A 20,109-nucleotide genomic window follows, 5' to 3' on the forward strand; every position below is an offset into this window, starting at 1 on the left:
AAATCTCTCTGATCAGATCTCTCTGACTAAATCTCTCTGACTAAATCTCTCTGACTCTGCGGTTTATATCGTTGATTTATCACCATGTGGTGTTGTGGTGTTTCCAGAGGGTTTGTCAAGGTTTCCTCCCTAAGCTGTGTTGAGACGAGAAGCCAAAAGAGCCTCTCAGATCCCCGTCTCCGTTTCTCTGTTACAACACACTGACACGGTATGGTTGGTACCAGAACCAGAGAGTTCTGTTACTGTTACAACACACTGACACGGTATGGTTGGTACCAGAACCAGAGAGTTCTGTTACAACACACTGACACGATATGGTTGGTACCAGAACCAGAGAGTTCTGTTACAACACACTGACACGGTATGGTTGGTACCAGAACCAGAGAGTTCTGTTACAACACACTGACACGGTATGGTTGGTACCAGAACCAGAGAGTTATGTTACAACACACTGACACGGTATGGTTGGTACCAGAACCAGAGAGTTATGTTACAACACACTGACACGGTATGGTTGGTACCAGAACCAGAGAGTTATGTTACAACACACTGACACGGTATGGTTGGTACCAGAACCTGAGAGTTCTGTTACAACACACTGACACGGTTTGGTTGGTACCAGAACCAGAGAGTTCTGTTACAACACACTGACACGGTATGGTTGGTACCAGAACCAGAGAGTTCTGTTACTGTTACAACACACTGACACGGTTTGGTTGGTACCAGAACCAGAGAGTTCTGTTACAACACACTGACACGGTATGGTTGGTACCAGAACCAGAGAGTTCTGTTACTGTTACAACACACTGACACGGTTTGGTTGGTACCAGAACCAGAGAGTTCTGTTACAACACACTGACACGGTATGGTTGGTACCAGAACCAGAGAGTTATGTTACAACACACTGACACGGTATGGTTGGTACCAGAACCAGAGAGTTCTGTTACTGTTACAACACACTGGACACGGTATGGTTGGTACCAGAACCAGAGAGTTCTGTTACAACACACTGACACGGTATGGTTGGTACCAGAACCAGAGAGTTCTGTTACAACACACTGACACGGTATGGTCGGTACCAGAACCTGAGAGTTCTGTTACAACACACAGGGAAGGAGGAGGAGAGGGATGGATGGATGGATGGATGGATGGAGGGAGAGAGGGAGGGAGGGAGAGAGGGATGGATGGATGGAGGGATGGAGGGAGGGAGAGGAGGGAGGGAGGGAGGGAGGGAGAGAGGGATGGATGGATGGATGGATGGAGGGAGAGAGGGAGGGAGGGAGGGAGGGAGAGAGGGATGGATGGATGGATGGAGAGAGGGAGGGAGGGAGGGAGGAGGAGAGAGGGATGGATGGATGGATGGAGGGAGAGAGGAGGAGAGAGGGATGGATGGATGGATGGAGGGAGAGAGGAGGAGAGAGGGATGGATGGATGGAGGGAGGGAGGGAGGGAGGAGAGGGATGGATGGATGGATGGAGGGAGAGAGAGAGGAGGAGAGAGGGATGGATGGATGGAGGGAGGGAGGGAGGAGGAGAGGGATGGATGGATGGATGGAGGGAGAGAGGAGGAGAGAGGGATGGATGGATGGATGGAGGGAGAGAGGAGGAGAGGGATGGATGGAGGGAGAGAGGAGGAGAGAGGGATGGATGGATGGATGGAGGGAGAGAGGAGGAGAGAGGGATGGATGGATGGATGGAGGGAGAGGAGAGAGGGGGATGGAGGGAGGGAGGGAGGGAGGGAGATGGATGGATGGAGAGAGGGATGGAGGGAGGGAGAGAGGAGGAGAGAGGGATGGATGGATGGATGGAGGGAGAGAGGAGGAGAGAGGGATGGATGGATGGATGGAGAGAGGGATGGATGGATGGAGGGAGGGAGGGAGGAGGAGGAGAGAGGGATGGATGGAGAGAGGGATGGAGGGAGGGAGGGAGGGAGGGAGGAGAGAGGGATGGATGGATGGATGGAGGGAGGGAGGAGGAGAGAGGGATGGATGGATGGATGGAGAGAGGGATGGATGGATGGAGGGAGGGAGAGAGGAGGAGAGGGATGGATGGATGGAGGGAGGGAGGAGGAGAGAGGGATGGATGGATGGATGGAGGGAGAGAGGAGGAGAGAGGGATGGATGGATGGATGGAGGGAGAGAGGAGGAGAGATGGATGGAGGGAGAGAGGAGGAGAGAGGGATGGATGGATGGAGGGAGAGAGGGATGGATGGATGGATGGAGAGAGGGATGGATGGATGGAGGGATGGAGGGAGGGGATGGAGAGGGAGGGAGGAGGAGAGGGATGGATGGAGGGAGAGAGGAGGAGAGAGGGATGGATGGATGGATGGAGAGAGGGATGGATGGATGGAGGGAGGGAGAGAGGAGGAGAGGGATGGATGGATGGAGGGAGGGAGGAGGAGAGAGGGATGGATGGATGGATGGAGAGAGGGATGGATGGATGGAGGGAGGGAGAGAGGAGGAGAGGGATGGATGGATGGAGGGAGGGAGGAGGAGAGAGAGGGATGGATGGAGAGAGGGATGGATGGATGGAGGGAGGGGAGGGAGGGAGGGATGGAGGGATGGATGGATGGATGGAGAGAGGGATGGATGGATGGAGGGAGGGAGGAGGAGGAGGGATGGATGGATGGAGGGAGGGAGGGAGGAGGAGAGAGGGATGGATGGAGGGAGGGAGGGAGGGATGGAGGGAGGGAGGAGGAGAGGGATGGATGGATGGAGGGAGGGAGAGAGGAGGAGAGGGATGGAGGGAGGGAGGGAGGAGGAGAGAGGGATGGATGGAGAGAGATGGATGGATGGATGGATGGATGAATGGATGGAGGGAGGGATGGATGAATGGATGGATGGATGGATGGAGGGAGGGAGGAGGAGGGGAGAGGGATGGATGGAGAGAGGGATGGATGGATGGAGGGAGGAGGAGAAAGAGGTGGATGGAGATAGGGAGGAGGAGAGAGATGGAGGGAGGAGGAGAGAGAGATGGAGGGAGGGAGGAGGAGGAGAGAGAGAGATGGAGGGAGGGAGGGAGGGAGGGAGGAGAGAGAGAGATGGATGGAGGGAGGAAGAGGTGGATGGAGATAGGGAGGGAGGAGGAGAGGGATGGAGGGAGGAGGAGAGAGAGATGGAGGGAGGGAGGAGGAGGAGAGAGAGAGATGGAGGGAGGGAGGGAGGGAGGGAGGAAGGGAGGAGCAGGAGAGAGATGGATGGATGGAGGGAGGAGGAGAGAGATGGATGGAGGGAGGGAGGAGGAGAGAGAGAGATGGATGGAGGGAGGAAGGGAGGAGGAGGAGAGAGATGGATGGATGGAGGGAGGGAGAGAGAGAGGGATGGAGGGAGGAGGAGAGAGGGATGGAGGAGGAGAGGGAGTTCCAGGATATATCCTGGCAGTAACAACCTACTATTGGGCCAATAACAGGAGATGGTAGAAAGGCATTTTGGGAAAACTCTGAGAGTCACTTCTGTTCACTGAACTTAGGGAGTTAGAGGGGGAGGGAGGGAGGGAACGGGGGAGGACAGAGTTTCTCTGGGCTTTTAAACCCATCTGCTCTACAGATGTTATATAGGGTTACTTCAGATAAAATGATTGTCAAATATTTTAATTAAAACCTCAACAATTTGCACTTGTTTACTCAAATCTACATAACTCCGCAGTGAGAACATTCTTCAGGCCGCTGATTTTCAACAGCTTTTCAGCCTTCATCCAGGTTGAACTTTTACAAACACAGTTTCACTCAGCATGGAAAACAACGAGAGAGAGGGGGAGGGAGGGGGAGACAGAACCAAGGACTGATCACCCCAATCCACAAAAGTGGAGACAAATTTGACCCCAATAACTACCGTGGAATATGCGTCAACAGTAACCTTGGGAAAATACTCTGCATTATCATTAACAGCAGACTCGTACATTTCCTCAATGAAAACAATGTACTGAGCAAATGTCAAATTGGCTTTTTACCAAATTACCGTACAACAGACCATGTATTCACCCTACACACCCTAATTGACAACCAAACAAACCAAAACAAAGGCAAAGTCTTCTCATGCTTTGTTGATTTCAAAAAAGCCTTCGACTCAATTTGGCATGAGGGTCTGCTATATAAATTGATGGAAAGTGGTGTTGGGGGTAAAACATACGACATCATAAAATCCATGTACACAAACAACAAGTGTGCGGTTAAAATTGGCAAAAAACACACACATTTCTTCACACAGGGTCGTGGGGTGAGACAGGGATGCAGCTTAAGCCCCACCCTCTTCAACATATATATCAACGAATTGGCGCGGGCACTAGAACAGTCTGCAGCACCCGGTCTCACCCTACTAGAATCCGAAGTCAAATGTCTACTGTTTGCTGATGATCTGGTGCTTCTGTCACCAACCAAGGAGGGCCTACAGCAGCACCTAGATCTTCTGCACAGATTCTGTCAGACCTGGGCCCTGACAGTAAATCTCAGTAAGACCAAAATAATGGTGTTCCAAAAAAGGTCCAGTCGCCAGGACCACAAATTCCATCTAGACACCGTTGCCCTAGAGCACACAAAAAACTATACATACCTCGGCCTAAACATCAGCACCACAGGTAGCTTCCACAGAGCTGTGAACGATCTGAGAGACAAGGCAAGAAGGGCATTCTATGCCATCAAAAGGAACATAAATTTCAACATACCAATTAGGATCTGGCTAAAAATACTTGAATCAGTCATAGAGCCCATTGCCCTTTATGGTTGTGAGGTCTGGGGTCCGCTCACCAACCAAGATTTCACAAAATGGGACAAACACCAAATTGAGACTCTGCATGCAGAATTCTGCAAAAATATCCTCCGTGTACAACGTAGAACACCAAATAATGCATGCAGAGCAGAATTAGGCCGATACCCACTAATTATCAAAATCCAGAAAAGAGCCGTTAAATTCTACAACCACCTAAAAGGAAGCGATTCCCAAACCTTCCATAACAAAGCCATCACCTACAGAGAGATGAACCTGGAGAAGAGTCCCCTAAGCAAGCTGGTCCTAGGGCTCTGTTCACAAACACAAACACACCCCACAGAGCCCCAGGACAACAGCACAATTAGACCCAACCAAATCATGAGAAAACAAAAAGATAATTACTTGACACATTGGAAAGAATTAACAAAAAAACAGAGCAAACTAGAATGCTATTTGGCCCTAAACAGAGAGTACACAGTGGCAGAATACCTGACCACTGTGACTGACCCAAACTTAAGGAAAGCTTTGACTATGTACAGACTCAGTGAGCATAGCCTTGCTATTGAGAAAGGCCGCCGTAGGCAGACATGGCTCTCAAGAGAAGACAGGCTATGTGCTCACTGCCCACAAAATGAGGTGGAAACTGAGCTGCACTTCCTAACCTCCTGCCCAATGTATGACCATATTAGAGAGACATATTTCCCTCAGATTACACAGATCCACAAAGAATTCGAAAACAAATCCAATTTTGATAAACTCCCATATCTACTGGGTGAAATTCCACAGTGTGACATCACAGCAGCAAGATTTGTGACCTGTTGCCACAAGAAAAGGGCAACCAGTGAAGAACAAACACCATTGTAAATACAACCCATATTTATGTTTATTTATTTTAACTTGTGTGCTTTAACCATTTGTACATTGTTACAACACTGTATATATATAATATGACATTTGTCATGTCTTTATTGTTTTGAAACTTCTGTTGTGTAATGTTTACTGTTAATTTTTATTGTTTATTTCACTTTTGTATATTATCTACCTCACTTGCTTTGGCAATGTTAACACAAGTTTCCCATGCCAATAAAGCCCCTTGAATTGAATTGAATTGACAGGGGGGGGTGGAGAGAGAGAGGGGGGTGTGGAGAGAGAGAGGGGGGTGGAGAGAGAGAGAGAGAGAGAGAGGGGGAGAGAGAGGGGGGGGGGGGGGAGGGAGAGGGGGGGAGAGAAAAGAGGGGGAGAGAGGGGGAGAGAGAGGGGGGGGGGGGGGTCGTGTTACTATGAAAGCTAATCCCTGGTTGGAGGAGGATGACAATTATTTTAGCTGTGGGGTTCTGACATCTCGCCTGTCGAAAAGAGATTCATCACTAAGTGTTGATTCTGTTGTTTACTATAAACACCTGTCCTCTTGGTGCAGAGCTTCCTGTTCACTAGTCGGACTGTGTTCATGGGGACACACTGAGACGTCTCTTCCTAGTCTGACCCAGGCTGTGTTCATAGAGACACTGAGACGTGTCTCCTAGTCTGACCCAGGCCCTGTCTGTCTGTCTGTCTGTCTGTCTGTCTGTCTGTCTGTCTGTCTGTCTGTCTGTCTGTCTGTCTGTCTGTCTGTCTGTCTGGTCTGGTCTGGTCTGGTCTGGTCCGTCCGATACCACAGCGGGACATTATATCACCAGTCTGTTGTCTCCTGGTCCTGGGTAGCAGGACATTATACCACCAGTCTGTTGTCTCCTGGTCCTGGGTAGCAGGACATTATATCACCAGTCTGTTGTCTCCTGGTCCTGGGTAGCAGGACATTATACCACCAGTCTGTTGTCTCCTGGGTAGCAGGACATTATATCACCAGTCTGTTGTCTCCTGGTCCTGGGTAGCAGGACATTATACCACCAGTCTGTTGGACATTATACTCAGTCTGTTGTCTCCTGGGTAGCAGGACATTATACCACCAGTCTGTTGTCTCCTGGGTAGCAGGACATTATACCACCAGTCTGTTGTCTCCTGGGTAGCAGGACATTATACCACCAGTCTGTTGTCTCCTGGTCCTGGGTAGCAGGACATTATACCACCAGTCTGTTGTCTCCTGGTCCTGGGTAGCAGGACATTATACCACCAGTCTTCAGGGTGTTAGAATAGAGAGACATTGACACTGTCCCATCTCACACACACACACACACACATGTCCCATCACACACACACACACACACATTTGTCCCATCACACACAGGTCGCCCACGCACAGATACACCCAAAGCCCCCCCCTTTGTTGATTACACACAGTCCCTGTCTCAGTCCCTGTCTCAGTCCCTGTATCAGACCATGTCTCAGTCCCTGTCTCAGTCCTGCCTCTCTCTCACGCACACAGTCCCTGTCTCAGTCCCTGCCTCAGTCCCTGTCTCAGTCCCTGTCTCAGTCCCTGTCTCAGACCCTGTCTCAGACCCTGTCTCAGTCCCTGTCTCAGTCCCTGTCTCAGTCCCTGTCTCAGTCCCTGCCTCAGTCCCTGCCTCAGTCCCTGCCTCAGACCCTGTCTCAGACCCTGTCTCAGTCCCTGTCTCAGTCCCTGCCTCAGACCCTGTCTCAGTCCCTGTCTCAGTCCCTGTCTCAGACCCTGTCTCAGACCCTGTCTCAGATCCTGTCTCAGTCCCTGTCTCAGTCCCTGTCTCAGACCCTGCCTCAGTCCCTGCCTCAGTCCCTGCCTCAGACCCTGTCTCAGACCCTGTCTCAGTCCCTGTCTCAGTCCCTGCCTCAGACCCTGTCTCAGACCCTGTCTCAGTCCCTGTCTCAGTCCCTGCCTCTCTCACACACACACAGTCCCTGTCTCAGTCCCTGCCTCTCTCACACACACACAGTCAATGTCTCAGTCCCTGCCTCTCTCACACACACAGTCAGTCTCAGTCCCTGTCTCAGTCCCTGTCTCAGTCCCTGTCTCAGTCCCTGTCTCAGTCCCTGTCTCAGTCCCTCCCTCTCTCTCTCTCTCACACACAGTCCCTGTCTCCCCCCTGCATCTCTCTCTCACACACAGTCCCTTCCTCCCCCCTGCCTCTCTCTCTCACACACAGGCCCTGCCTCCCCCTGCCTCCCTCTCTCACACACAGTCCCTGCCTCCCCCCTGCCTCCCCCCTGCCTCTCTCTCTCTCACACACAGTCCCTGCCTCCCCCTGCCTCTCTCTCTCTCACACACAGTCCCTGCCTCCCCCCTGCCTCTCTCTCTCTCACACACAGTCCCTGCCTCCCCCTGCCTCTCTCTCACACACAGTCCCTGCCTCCCCCCTGCCTCTCTCTCTCTCTCACACACAGGCCCTGCCTCCCCCCTGCCTCCCCCTGCCTCCCTCTCTCACACACAGTCCCTGCCTCCCCCTGCCTCCCCCCTGCCTCTCTCTCTCACACACAGTCCCTGCCTCCCCCCTGCCTCCCTCTCTCTCACACACAGTCCCTGCCTCCCCCCTGCCTCCCTCTCTCTCACACACAGTCCCTGCCTCCCCCTTGCCTCCCTCTCTCTCACACACAGTCCCTGCCTCCCCCTTGCCTCCCTCTCTCTCACACACAGTCCCTGCCTCCCCCCTGCCTTCAGTAACATGTTGAAGTCTTGGCTCAGCTCTTCAGGATCCATTTCATTTCGTTGGGACCGTGCCTCCCCCCTGCCTCCCCTCTGCCTCCACCCTGCCTCCCCCCTGCCTCCCCTCTGCCTTGTCTCGGATCAGCTCTTCAGGATCCATTTCATTTCGTTGGGACCGTGCCTCCCAGCGAGATACTTTTCCAAACTCAAAACACATGAAGTGGATAGAGACACAGATCCACCTTAAATCCCCTGGCAACAACAGCTGGTCTTTAGTGGTCCGGGACATTACAGAGGGGATGCTGGGTGTTTCTGCCCAGGTTCTGATGGTCTAATGGCTCTAACATAATGGACTGATGGCCCTGTGTTTCTGCCCAGGTTCTGATGGTCTAATGGCTCTAACATAATGGACTGATGGCCCTGTGTTTCTGCCCAGGTTCTGATGGTCTAATGGCTCTAACATAATGGACTGATGGCCCTGTGTTTCTGCCCAGGTTCTGATGGTCTAATGGCTCTAACATAATGGACTGATGGCCCTGTGTTTCTGCCCAGGCTCTGATGGTCTAATGGCTCTAACATAATGGACTGATGGCCCTGTGTTTCTGCCCAGGTTCTGATGGTCTAATGGCTCTAACATAATGGACTGATGGCCCTGTGTTTCTGCCCAGGTTCTGATGGTCTAATGGCTCTAACATAATGGACTGATGGCCCTGTGTTTCTGCCCAGGCTCTGATGGTCTAATGGCTCTAACATAATGGACTGATGGCCCTGTGTTTCTGCCCAGGTTCTGATGGTCTAATGGCTCTAACATGATGGACTGATGGCCCTGTGTTTCTGCCCAGGCTCTGATGGTCTAATGGCTCTAACATAATGGACTGATGGCCCTGTGTTTCTGCCCAGGTTCTGATGGTCTAATGGCTCTAACATAATGGACTGATGGCCCTGTGTTTCTGCCCAGGTTCTGATGGTCTAATGGCTCTAACATAATGGACTGATGGCCCTGTGTTTCTGCCCAGGCTCTGATGGTCTAATGGCTCTAACATAATGGACTGATGGCCCTGTGTTTCTGCCCAGGTTCTGATGGTCTAATGGCTCTAACATAATGGACTGATGGCCCTGTGTTTCTGCCCAGGCTCTGATGGTCTAATGGCTCTAACATAATGGACTGACGGCCCTGTGTTTCTCCGTACCGTCCAGAGACATATGGCTTTAACATATGGGACTGACAACCCTGTGTTTCTCCGTACCGTCCAGAGACATATGGCTTTAACATATGGGACTGACGCTGTGTTTCTCCGTACCGTCCAGAGACATATGGCTTTAACATATGGGACTGACAACCCTGTGTTTCTCCGTACCGTCCAGAGACATATGGCTTTAACATATGGGAATGACGGCCCTGTGTGTCTCCGTACCGTCCAGAGACCTATGGCTTTAACATATGGGACTGACAACCCTGTGTTTCTCCGTACCGTCCAGAGACATATGGCTTTAACATATGGGACTGACAACCCTGTGTTTCTCCGTACCGTCCAGAGACATATGGCTTTAACATATGGGACTGACGCTGTGTTTCTCCGTACCGTCCAGAGACATATGGCTTTAACATATGGGACTGACGCTGTGTTTCTCCGTACCGTCCAGAGACATATGGCTTTAACATAATGGGACTGACAGCCCTGTGTTTCTCCGTACCGTCCAGAGACATATGGCTTTAACATAATGGGACTGACAACCCTGTGTTTCTCCGTACCCTCCAGAGATATATTGTCTCAAGTCTCCTTTCAGTTAGCATGGTCTCTCTACATAATGATCTGTTTCTCTCTCATAAACTTCACAGTCACACAAGACACACCACTCACAAGTGTTGTACAGAAGGACACATGACACGTTAAGATGTTGTGCATCCTTCGTCTGGAACGTATTGTATCAACACTTCATCTCGATGATCCTCTGCTGTCGACCAGACTCTGTAGTCAAGACGACAGAGCTGCTGTAGACCAGACTCTGTAGTCAAGACGACAGAGATGCTGTAGACCAGACTCTGTAGTCAAGACGACAGAGCTGCTGTAGACCAGACTCTGTAGTCAAGACGACAGAGCTGCGGTAGGCCAGACTCTGTAGTCAAGACGACAGAGATGCAGTAGACCAGACTCTGTAGTCAAGACGACAGAGCTGCGGTAGGCCAGACTCTGTAGTCAAGACGACAGAGCTGCTGTAGACCAGACTCTGTAGTCAAGACGACAGAGCTGCGGTAGACCAGACTCTGTAGTCAAGACGACAGAGCTGCGGTAGACCAGACTCTGTAGTCAAGACGACAGAGCTGCAGTAGACCAGACTCTGTAGTCAAGACGACATAGCTGCGGTAGACCAGACTCTGTAGTCAAGACGACAGAGCTGCAGTAGACCAGACTCTGTATTCAAGACGACAGAGCAGCAGTAGACCAGACTCTGTAGTCAAGACGACAGAGCTGCAGTAGACCAGACTCTGTAGTCAAGACGACAGAGCTGCGGTAGACCAGACTCTGTAGTCAAGACGACAGAGCTGCAGTAGACCAGACTCTGTATTCAAGACGACAGAGCAGCAGTAGACCAGACTCTGTAGTCAAGACGACAGAGATGCAGTAGACCAGAATCTGTAGTCAAGACGACAGAGCTGCGGTAGACCAGACTCTGTAGTCAAGACGACAGAGCAGCAGTAGACCAGACTCTGTAGTCAAGACGACAGAGCCGCGGTAGACCAGACTCTGTAGTCAAGACGACATAGCCGCAGTAGACCAGACTCTGTAGTCAAGACGACAGAGCCGCGGTAGACCAGACTCTGTAGTCAAGACGACAGAGCTGCTGTAGACCAGACTCTGTAGTCAAGACGACAGAGATGCGGTAGACCAGACTCTGTAGTCAAGACGACAGAGCAGCAGTAGACCAGACTCTGTAGTCAAGACGACAGAGCCGCGGTAGACCAGACTCTGTAGTCAAGACGACAGAGCAGCAGTAGACCAGACTCTGTAGTCAAGACGACAGAGCCGCGGTAGACCAGACTCTGTAGTCAAGACGACATAGCCGCAGTAGACCAGACTATGTAGTCAAGACGACAGAGCAGCAGTAGACCAGACTATGTAGTCAAGACGACAGAGCAGCAGTAGACCAGACTCTGTAGTCAAGACGAGAGAGAGAGAGAGAGAGAGAGAGAGAGAGAGAGAGAGAGAGAGAGAGAGAGAGAGAGAGAGAGAGAGAGAGAGAGAGAGAGAGAGAGAGAGAGAGAGAGAGAGAGAGAGAGAGAGAGAGAGAGAGAGAGAGAGAGAGAGAGAGAGAGAGAGAGCCAGAGAGAGAGCCAGCCAGCCGGTTGTCGTGCTGCAGAGAGAGAAATATTTATAACACCATACAGGCAGGTCTATAGATTTAGAGCACCATAGAGCCTCTTCCTGTCTTGCCAGAGTATCTGCTTTCAACAATGCGGCAAAAATATTTAGGGATTGAAAATATGAAATTCAGGAAGCTTTTCCTTCCCCCTGTGTGTGTGTCTGTTTGAGCCTCTATGTGTGTAGCAGTAGGGATGGTAACTTGTCTGTTTGAGCCTCTATGTGTGTAGCAGTAGGGATGGTAACTTGTCTGTTTGAGCCTCTGTGTGTGTAGCAGTAGGGATGGTAACTTGTCTGTTTGAGCCTCTATGTGTGTAGCAGTAGGGATGGTAACTTGTCTGTTTGAGCCTCTGTGTGTGTAGCAGTAGGGATGATAACTTGTCTGTTTGAGCCTCTGTGTGTGTAGCAGTAGGGACGATAACTTGTCTGTCTGAGCCTCTGTGTGTGTAGCAGTAGGGATGATAACTTGTCTGTCTGAGCCTCTATGTGTGTAGCAGTAGGGATGATAACTTGTCTGTCTGAGCCTCTGTGTGTGTAGCAGTAGGGATGATAACTTGTCTGTTTGAGCCTCTGTGTGTGTAGCAGTAGGGATGGTAACTTGTCTGTCTGAGCCTCTGTGTGTGTAGCAGTAGGGATGATAACTTGTCTGTTTGAGCCTCTGTGTGTGTAGCAGTAGGGATGTTAACTTATCTCTCAGTACCCCCCCAGCCTTGTCTCTCTCAGTACCCCCCCCAGCCTTGTCTCTCTCAGTACCCCTCCAGCCTTGTCTCTCTCAGTACCCCTCCAGCCTTGTCTCTCTCAGTACCCCCCCTCCAGCCTTGTCTCTCTCAGTACCCCCCCAGCCTTGTCTCTCTCAGTACCCCTCCAGCCTTGTCTCTCTCAGTACCCCTCCAGCCTTGTCTCTCTCAGTACCCCCCCAGCCTTGTCTCTCTCAGTACCCCCCCAGCCTTGTCTCTCTCAGTACCCCCCTCCAGCCTTGTCTCTCTCAGTACCCCCCCTCCAGCCTTGTCTCTCTCAGTACCCCCCTCCAGCCTTGTCTCTCTCAGTACCCCTCCAGCCTTGTCTCTCTCAGTACCCCTCCAGCCTTGTCTCTCTCAGTACCCCTCCAGCCTTGTCTCTCTCAGTACCCCCCCAGCCTTGTCTCTCTCAGTACCCCCCCAGCCTTGTCTCTCTCAGTACCCCTCCAGCCTTGTCTCTCTCAGTACCCCTCCAGCCTTGTCTCTCTCAGTACCCCTCCAGCCTTGTCTCTCTCAGTACCCCCCAGCCTTGTCTCTCTCAGTACCCCTCCAGCCTTGTCTCTCTCAGTACCCCCCCAGCCTTGTCTCTCTCAGTACCCCTCCAGCCTTGTCTCTCTCAGTACCCCTCCAGCCTTGTCTCTCAGTACCCCTCCAGCCTTGTCTCTCTCAGTACCCCTCCAGCCTTGTCTCTCTCAGTACCCCTCCAGCCTTGTCTCTCTCAGTACCCCTCCAGCCTTGTCTCTCTCAGTACCCCCCCCAGCCTTGTCTCTCTCAGTACCCCCCCAGCCTTGTCTCTCTCAGTACCCCCCCAGCCTTGTCTCTCTCAGTACCCCCCCTCCAGCCTTGTCTCTCTCAGTACCCCCCCAGTCTTGTCTCTCTCAGTACCCCCCCTCCAGCCTTGTCTCTCTCAGTACCCCCCCCCCCAGCCTTGTCTCTCTCAGTACCCCTCCAGCCTTGTCTCTCTCAGTACCCCTCCAGCCTTGTCTCTCAGTACCCCCCCCCCCTCCAGCCTTGTCTCTCAGTACCCCCCCAGCCTTGTCTCTCTCAGTACCCCCCCAGCCTTGTCTCTCTCAGTACCCCTCCAGCCTTGTCTCTCTCAGTACCCCTCCAGCCTTGTCTCTCTCAGTACCCCCCCTTCCTTGTCTCTCAGTACCCCTCCAGCCTTGTCTCTCAGTACCCCCCCAGCCTTGTCTCTCAGTACCCCCCCTCCAGCCTTGTCTCTCAGTACCCCCTCCAGCCTTGTCTCTCTCAGTACCTCTCCAGCCTTGTCTCTCAGTACCCCCCCCCCCCCCCTCCAGCCTGGTCTCTCTCGCTGTCAGCACAAGGCCACAGCGCAGACGGAATGAAAACAAGACGGAGATCTTGGTTATTGTAAACAGCGGGAGAAGAAACAAGTGGTGGAACAACAGAGCAGTTAGTTCCGTGTTCTCTGGGTTCCCCGGCAGTGGTGGAACAACAGAGCAGTTAGTTCCGTGTTCTCTGGGTTCCCCGGGAAGTGGTGGAACAACAGAGCAGTTAGTTCCGTGTTCTCTGGGTTCCCCGGCAGTGGTGGAACAACAGAGCAGTTAGTTCCGTGTTCTCTGGGTTCCCCGGCAGTGGTGGAACAACAGAGCAGTTAGTTCCGTGTTCTCTGGGTTCCCCGGGAAGTGGTGGAACAACAGAGCAGTTAGTTCCGTGTTCTCTGGGTTCCCCGGCAGTGATGGAACAACAGAGCAGTTAGTTCCGTGTTCTCTGGGTTCCCCGGCAGTGATGGAACAACAGAGCAGTTAGTTCCGTGTTCTCTGGGTTCCCCGGCAGGCAGCAGCAGTTTAAAGGGCCGTTAAAGAGTTGGTTCTCAGGACAGATGACTCATACACAGGACAGCATCCAAGTGTTCTGTTGACAGACCAGACCAGAGACGCATGTCAGCGAGTGGTGGAAACCAGGGTTTATGGAGATTTATGAGTTCATCGAGCTTGAGTCCTAACCAAGGTCGTAGCTGAGGTCAAGTCACTAAGTCAGGACTGGAAGGAGATGGACTGAGTCAGCGTTGTCCTTGTTTACCAGTGTTTGTCTGACCAAGTGTCTGTCTGGGTCCTCACGTCTCACTGTAGGAACTAACGGCTAGCTCATCTGCTTCTCATCAAGTTCAACTGGGATATTTGGGTGTTGTGATGATTGGAGAGGTACAAGACAAGGATGTCCTCTCTCTCCCTTGCTCTTTGTTTAGCGTTAAAGGGGAAGCTCACCAATTTTTACATGTAGACTTATTTTCACTCTTTCGGTGATTGTAGTTGATCCTCCCAAAAACTATTTTTTTTCTAAGTTTGTTTCATAACAGAAAATTACCCTAATTACACTTGCCGTTAACCACAATGCATTATGAAAATGTGCCTGAAGCAGGTTATAAACCACTCCAAACCGACTCATTTTACGTTAGAATCCCATTCTGAATGATGTCTCTGCACTACATTTTTTACAAAATGTTCCACTGTCCCATGAATCCATATTTGCGTATTTTTGTTGTTGTTGTAAACAGCTTTATTCAAACATGGATTTATGCCGGAACCCTAATGACCTCTACTGGTTATTAATGACATCTACTCGTTATCAATGACCTCTACTGGTTATTAATGACCTCTACTGGTTATTAATGACCTCTACTGGTTATTCATCACTCTAATGACCTCTACTGGTTATTCATCACTCTAATGACCTCTACTGGTTATTCATCACCCTAATGACGACTGGTTATTCATCACCCTAATGACCTCTACTGGTTATTCATCACCCTAATGACCTCTACTGGTTATTCATCACTCTAATGACCTCTACTGGTTATTCATCACCCTAATGACCTCTACTGGTTATTCATCACCCGAATGACCTCTACTGGTTATTCATCACTCTAATGACCTCTACTGGTTATTCATCACCCTAATGACGACTGGTTATTCATCACCCTAATGACCTCTACTGGTTATTCATCATTCTAATGACTACTGGTTATTCATCACTCTAATGACCTCTACTGGTTATTAATGACCTCTACTGGTTATTAATGACCTCTACTGGTTATTAATGACCTCTACTGGTTATTAATGATCTCTACTGGTTATTAATGACCTCTACTGGTTATTAGTGACCTCTACTGGTTATTAATGATCTCTACTGGTTATTAATGACCTCTACTGGTTATTCATCACTCTAATGACCTCTACTGGTTATTAGTGACCTCCACTGGTTATTAATGACCTCTACTGGTTGTTAATGACCTCTACTGGTTATTAGTGACCTCTACTGGTTATTAATGACCTCTACTGGCTATTAGTGACATCTACTGGTTATTAATGACCTCTACTGGTTATTAGTGACCTCTACTGGTTATTAATGACCTCTACTGGTTATTAATGACCTCTACTGGTTATTAATGACCTCTACTGGTTATTAATGACCTCTACTGGTTATTCATCACTCTTTAGTTGATCTGGTTATTAGAGGTATTTAAAGCTACAAGGTGCCAGCTCCACGTTGCGTAAACCCTTTACTGATGGTTTATACTGTATGTCTCTCTGTGCTCCTTGTAGACCCGGTCCAGTCAGTCTCAGTGCTGTTGGAGCTGCAGGATATCCTGGTGAGGACGGGTCTGAAGGACCGGAGCCGTCTGCTGCTGGGGCCTTTCTCCTGTAGCGCCGCCCTAGAGGCCAGGTGGTGTAGACACAGCAGCAGTCCTGGACCTGAGACGGGGACCCCTAAACTACTGCTGGATCTGAAGGGAGGCCTACTGCAGGTGAGAGGGAACACCCACAATCCTGGTTGGGAGGCTCTCTGATTTCCTGATCATTCCTTCCTGGTTCAAGGGAATCTTCCAACCATGTTTTCTGGAAAACTAACAGACTTTAGAGAAACGTATCAGATTATTTGCAACCCTGTATGCCATTCTCACCCTAATTCAGTAGCATAGAGTTAGTCCACCTTTCTGCCATTCTCACCCTAATTCAGTAGCATAGAGTTAGTCCACCTTTCTGCCATTCTCACCCTAATTCAGTAGCATAGAGTTAGTCCACCTTTCTGCCATTCTCACCCTAATTCAGTAGCATAGAGTTAGTCCACCTTTCTGCCATTCTCACCCTAATTCAGTAGCATAGAGTTAGTCCACCTTTCTGCCATTCTCACCCTAATTCAGTAGCATAGAGTTAGTCCACCTTTCTGCCATTCTCACCCTAATTCAGTAACATAGAGTTAGTCCACCTTTCTGCCATTCTCACCCTAATTCAGTAGCATAGAGTTAGTCCACCTTTCTGCCATTCTCACCCTAATTCAGTAACATAGAGTTAGTCCACCTTTCTGTCTGAGATCTGATGAGACCAAAAATGTTCCCAAACTGTCATTCATCACTCTAATGACCTCTACTGGTTATTCATCACCCTAATGACCTCTACTGGTTATTCATCACTCTAATGACCTCTACTGGTTATTCATCACCCTAATGACCTCTACTGGTTATTCATCACCCTAATGACCTCTACTGGTTATTAATGACCTCTACTGGTTATTCATCACCCTAATGACCTCTACTGGTTATTCATCACCCTAATGACCTCTACTGGTTATTAATGACCTCTACTGGTTATTCATCACCCTAATGACCTCTACTGGTTATTCATCACCCTAATGACCTCTACTGGTTATTCATCACCCTAATGACCTCTACTGGTTATTAATGACCTCTACTGGTTATTCATCACCCTAATGACCTCTACTGGTTATTAATGACCTCTACTGGTTATTCATCACCCTAATGACCTCTACTGGTTATTCATCACCCTAATGACCTCTACTGGTTATTCATCACTCTAATGACCTCTACTGGCTATTCATCACTCTAATGACCTCTACTGGTTATTCATGACCTCTACTGGTTATTAATGAACTCTACTGGTTATTAATGACCTCTACTGGTTATTCATCACCCTAATGACCTCTACTGGTTATTCATCACTCTAATGACCTCTACTGGCTATTCATCACTCTAATGACCTCTACTGGTTATTCATGACCTCTACTGGTTATTAATGAACTCTACTACTGGTTATTAATGACCTCTACTGGTTATTCATCACTCTAATGACCTCTACTGGTTATTCATCACTCTAATGACCTCTACTGGTTATTCATCACTCCAATGACCTCTACTGGTTATTCATGACCTCTACTGGTTATTCATCACTCTAATGACCTCTACTGGTTATTCATCACTCTAATGACCTCTACTGGTTATTAATGACCTCTACTGGTTATTCATCACCCTAATGACTCTACTGGTTATTAATGACCTCTACTGGTTATTCATCACTCTAATGACCTCTACTGGTTATTCATCACTCTAATGACCTCTACTGGTTATTAATGACCTCTACTGGTTATTCATCACCCTAATGACTCTACTGGTTATTAATGACCTCTACTGGTTATTCATCACTCTAATGACCTCTACTGGTTATTAATGACCTCTACTGGTTATTCATGACTCTAATGACTACTGGTTATTCACCACCCTAATGACCTCTACTGGTTATTCATCACTCTAATGACCTCTACTGGTTATTAATGACCTCTACTGGTTATTCATCACTCTAATGACTACTGGTTATTCACCACCCTAATGACCTCTACTGGTTATTCATCACTCTAATGACCTCTACTGGTTATTCATCACTCTAATGACCTCTACTGGTTATTCATCACTCTAATGACCTCTACTGGTTATGCATGACCTCTACTGGTTATTAATGACCTCTACTGGTTATTAATGACCTCTACTGGTTATTCATCACTCTACTGACCTCTACTGGTTATTCATCACTCTAATGACCTCTACTGGTTATTCATCACTCTAATGACCTCTACTGGTTATTAATGACCTCTACTGGTTATTCATCACCCTAATGACCTCTACTGGTTATTCATCACTCTAATGACCTCTACTGGTTATTAATGACCTCTACTGGTTATTCATCACCCTAATGGGCTCTACTGGTTATTAATGACCTCTACTGGTTATTAATGACCTCTACTGGTTAGACTGGTACTGGTACTTCTACTGTTAGTGTGTTACTGTAAGTAGTCCACATTAAAGACTGGTACTTCTACTGTTAGCGTGTTACAGTAAGTAGTCCACATTAAAGACTGGTACTTCTTCCCGTTAGCGTGTTACAGTAAGTAGTCCACATTAAAGACTGGTACTTCTACTGTTAGCGTGTTACAGTAAGTAGTCCACATTAAAGACTGGTACTTCTTCCCGTTAGCGTGTTACAGTAAGTAGTCCACATTAAAGACTGGTACTTCTACTGTTAGCGTGTTACAGTAAGTAGTCCACATTAAAGACTGGTACTTCTTCCCGTTAGCGTGTTACAGTAAGTAGTCCACATTAAAGACTGGTACTTCTTCCCGTTAGCGTGTTACAGTAAGTAGTCCACATTAAAGACTGGTACTTCTACTGTTAGCGTGTTACTGTAAGTAGTCCACATTACAGCAAGGGGAAACTTTTGACGAATGCACTTATTGCGTGCCATTAACAGAAACATCACTCACGACTCAACACTTATCACATAATCATACATTTCCTTCTGCAAATACGGAGTGTTTGTGGTGTTTTAATGAAGTCTTGTACAAAAACCATCCAAATTCCTTCCGTTGCAGCTCCAAACCTGAGAAATCCCCACATGTTCCTGTTTTTACATTTAGTCACTTTCCTACACAGCAGAGTAGAGCCCAGTCTGGTTCCGTGTGTTAGTCACCCTCCTCCACAGCAGAGTAGAGCCCAGTCTGGTTCCGTGTGTTAGTCACCCTCCTCCACAGCAGAGTAGAGCCCAGTCTGGTTCCGTGTGGCAACTGTTGTTTGACTCAGAGATTCCTGCCTTCCTGTTCAAACCTCATCCCTAATCCCCAGCCCAACCCCCCCCACCCCATTCTTAACCCCCCACCCCATCCTTAACCCCCAACCCTATCATTAACCCCCAATCTCAACCCCAACCCCCAGCCCATCCCCAACCCCATCATTCACCCCCAGCCCCAACCCAAATCCCCAACCCCATCCGTAACCCCTAACCCCATCCTTAACTCCATCATTAACCCTCACCACCAACCCTAACCCCAGCCACAACCCCATCCTTAACCCCCAAACTTAACCCCCAACTACATCCTTAACCCCCAGCCCCAACTCCATCCTTAACCCCCAGCCCCAACTCCATCCTTAACCCCCAGCCCCAACTCCATCCTTAACCCCCAGTCCCAACTCCATCCTTAACCCCCAGCCCCAACTCCATCCAACCCCATCCTTAACCCCCAGTCCCAACCCCATCCTTAACACCCATCATTAACCCCCAGCCCCAACCCCATCCTTAACCCCCAACCCAACCCCATCCTTCCCCCCTACCCCATCCTTAACCCCCAGCCCCAACTCCATCCTTAACCCCCAACTCCATCCTTATCCCCCAGTCCCAACCCCATCATTAACCCCCAGTCCCAACCCCATCCTTAACCCCCAACCCCCAACCCCATCCTTAACCCCTAACTCCATCCTTAACCCCCAAACCCATCCTTAACACCAAACCCATCCCCAACTCCATCCTTAACCCCCAGCCCCAACTCCATCCAACCCCATCCTTAACCCCCAGTCCCAACCCCATCCTTAACCCCCATCCTTAACCCCCATCCTTAACCCCAACCCCATCCTTAACCCCCAACCCCATCCTTAACCCCCAACCCCATCCT

General features: G+C 49.6%; 1 protein-coding gene across 1 annotated transcript in view; it reads left to right on the plus strand.

Annotated features, from left to right (window-relative positions):
- LOC139572810 (intermembrane lipid transfer protein VPS13B-like) overlaps positions 1–20,109 on the plus strand; it is a 920,449-nt gene that overhangs the window by 701,496 nt on the left and 198,844 nt on the right. Inside the window, exon 38 of the mRNA XM_071395592.1 lies at positions 15,921–16,123. Coding sequence (XP_071251693.1) covers positions 15,921–16,123 — 203 coding nt within the window. The remainder of the gene's footprint in view (positions 1–15,920; positions 16,124–20,109) is intronic.

The sequence above is a fragment of the Salvelinus alpinus genome, chromosome 4 (assembly GCF_045679555.1).
Source record: "Salvelinus alpinus chromosome 4, SLU_Salpinus.1, whole genome shotgun sequence".
NCBI classification, from domain to species: Eukaryota; Metazoa; Chordata; class Actinopteri; order Salmoniformes; family Salmonidae; genus Salvelinus; species Salvelinus alpinus.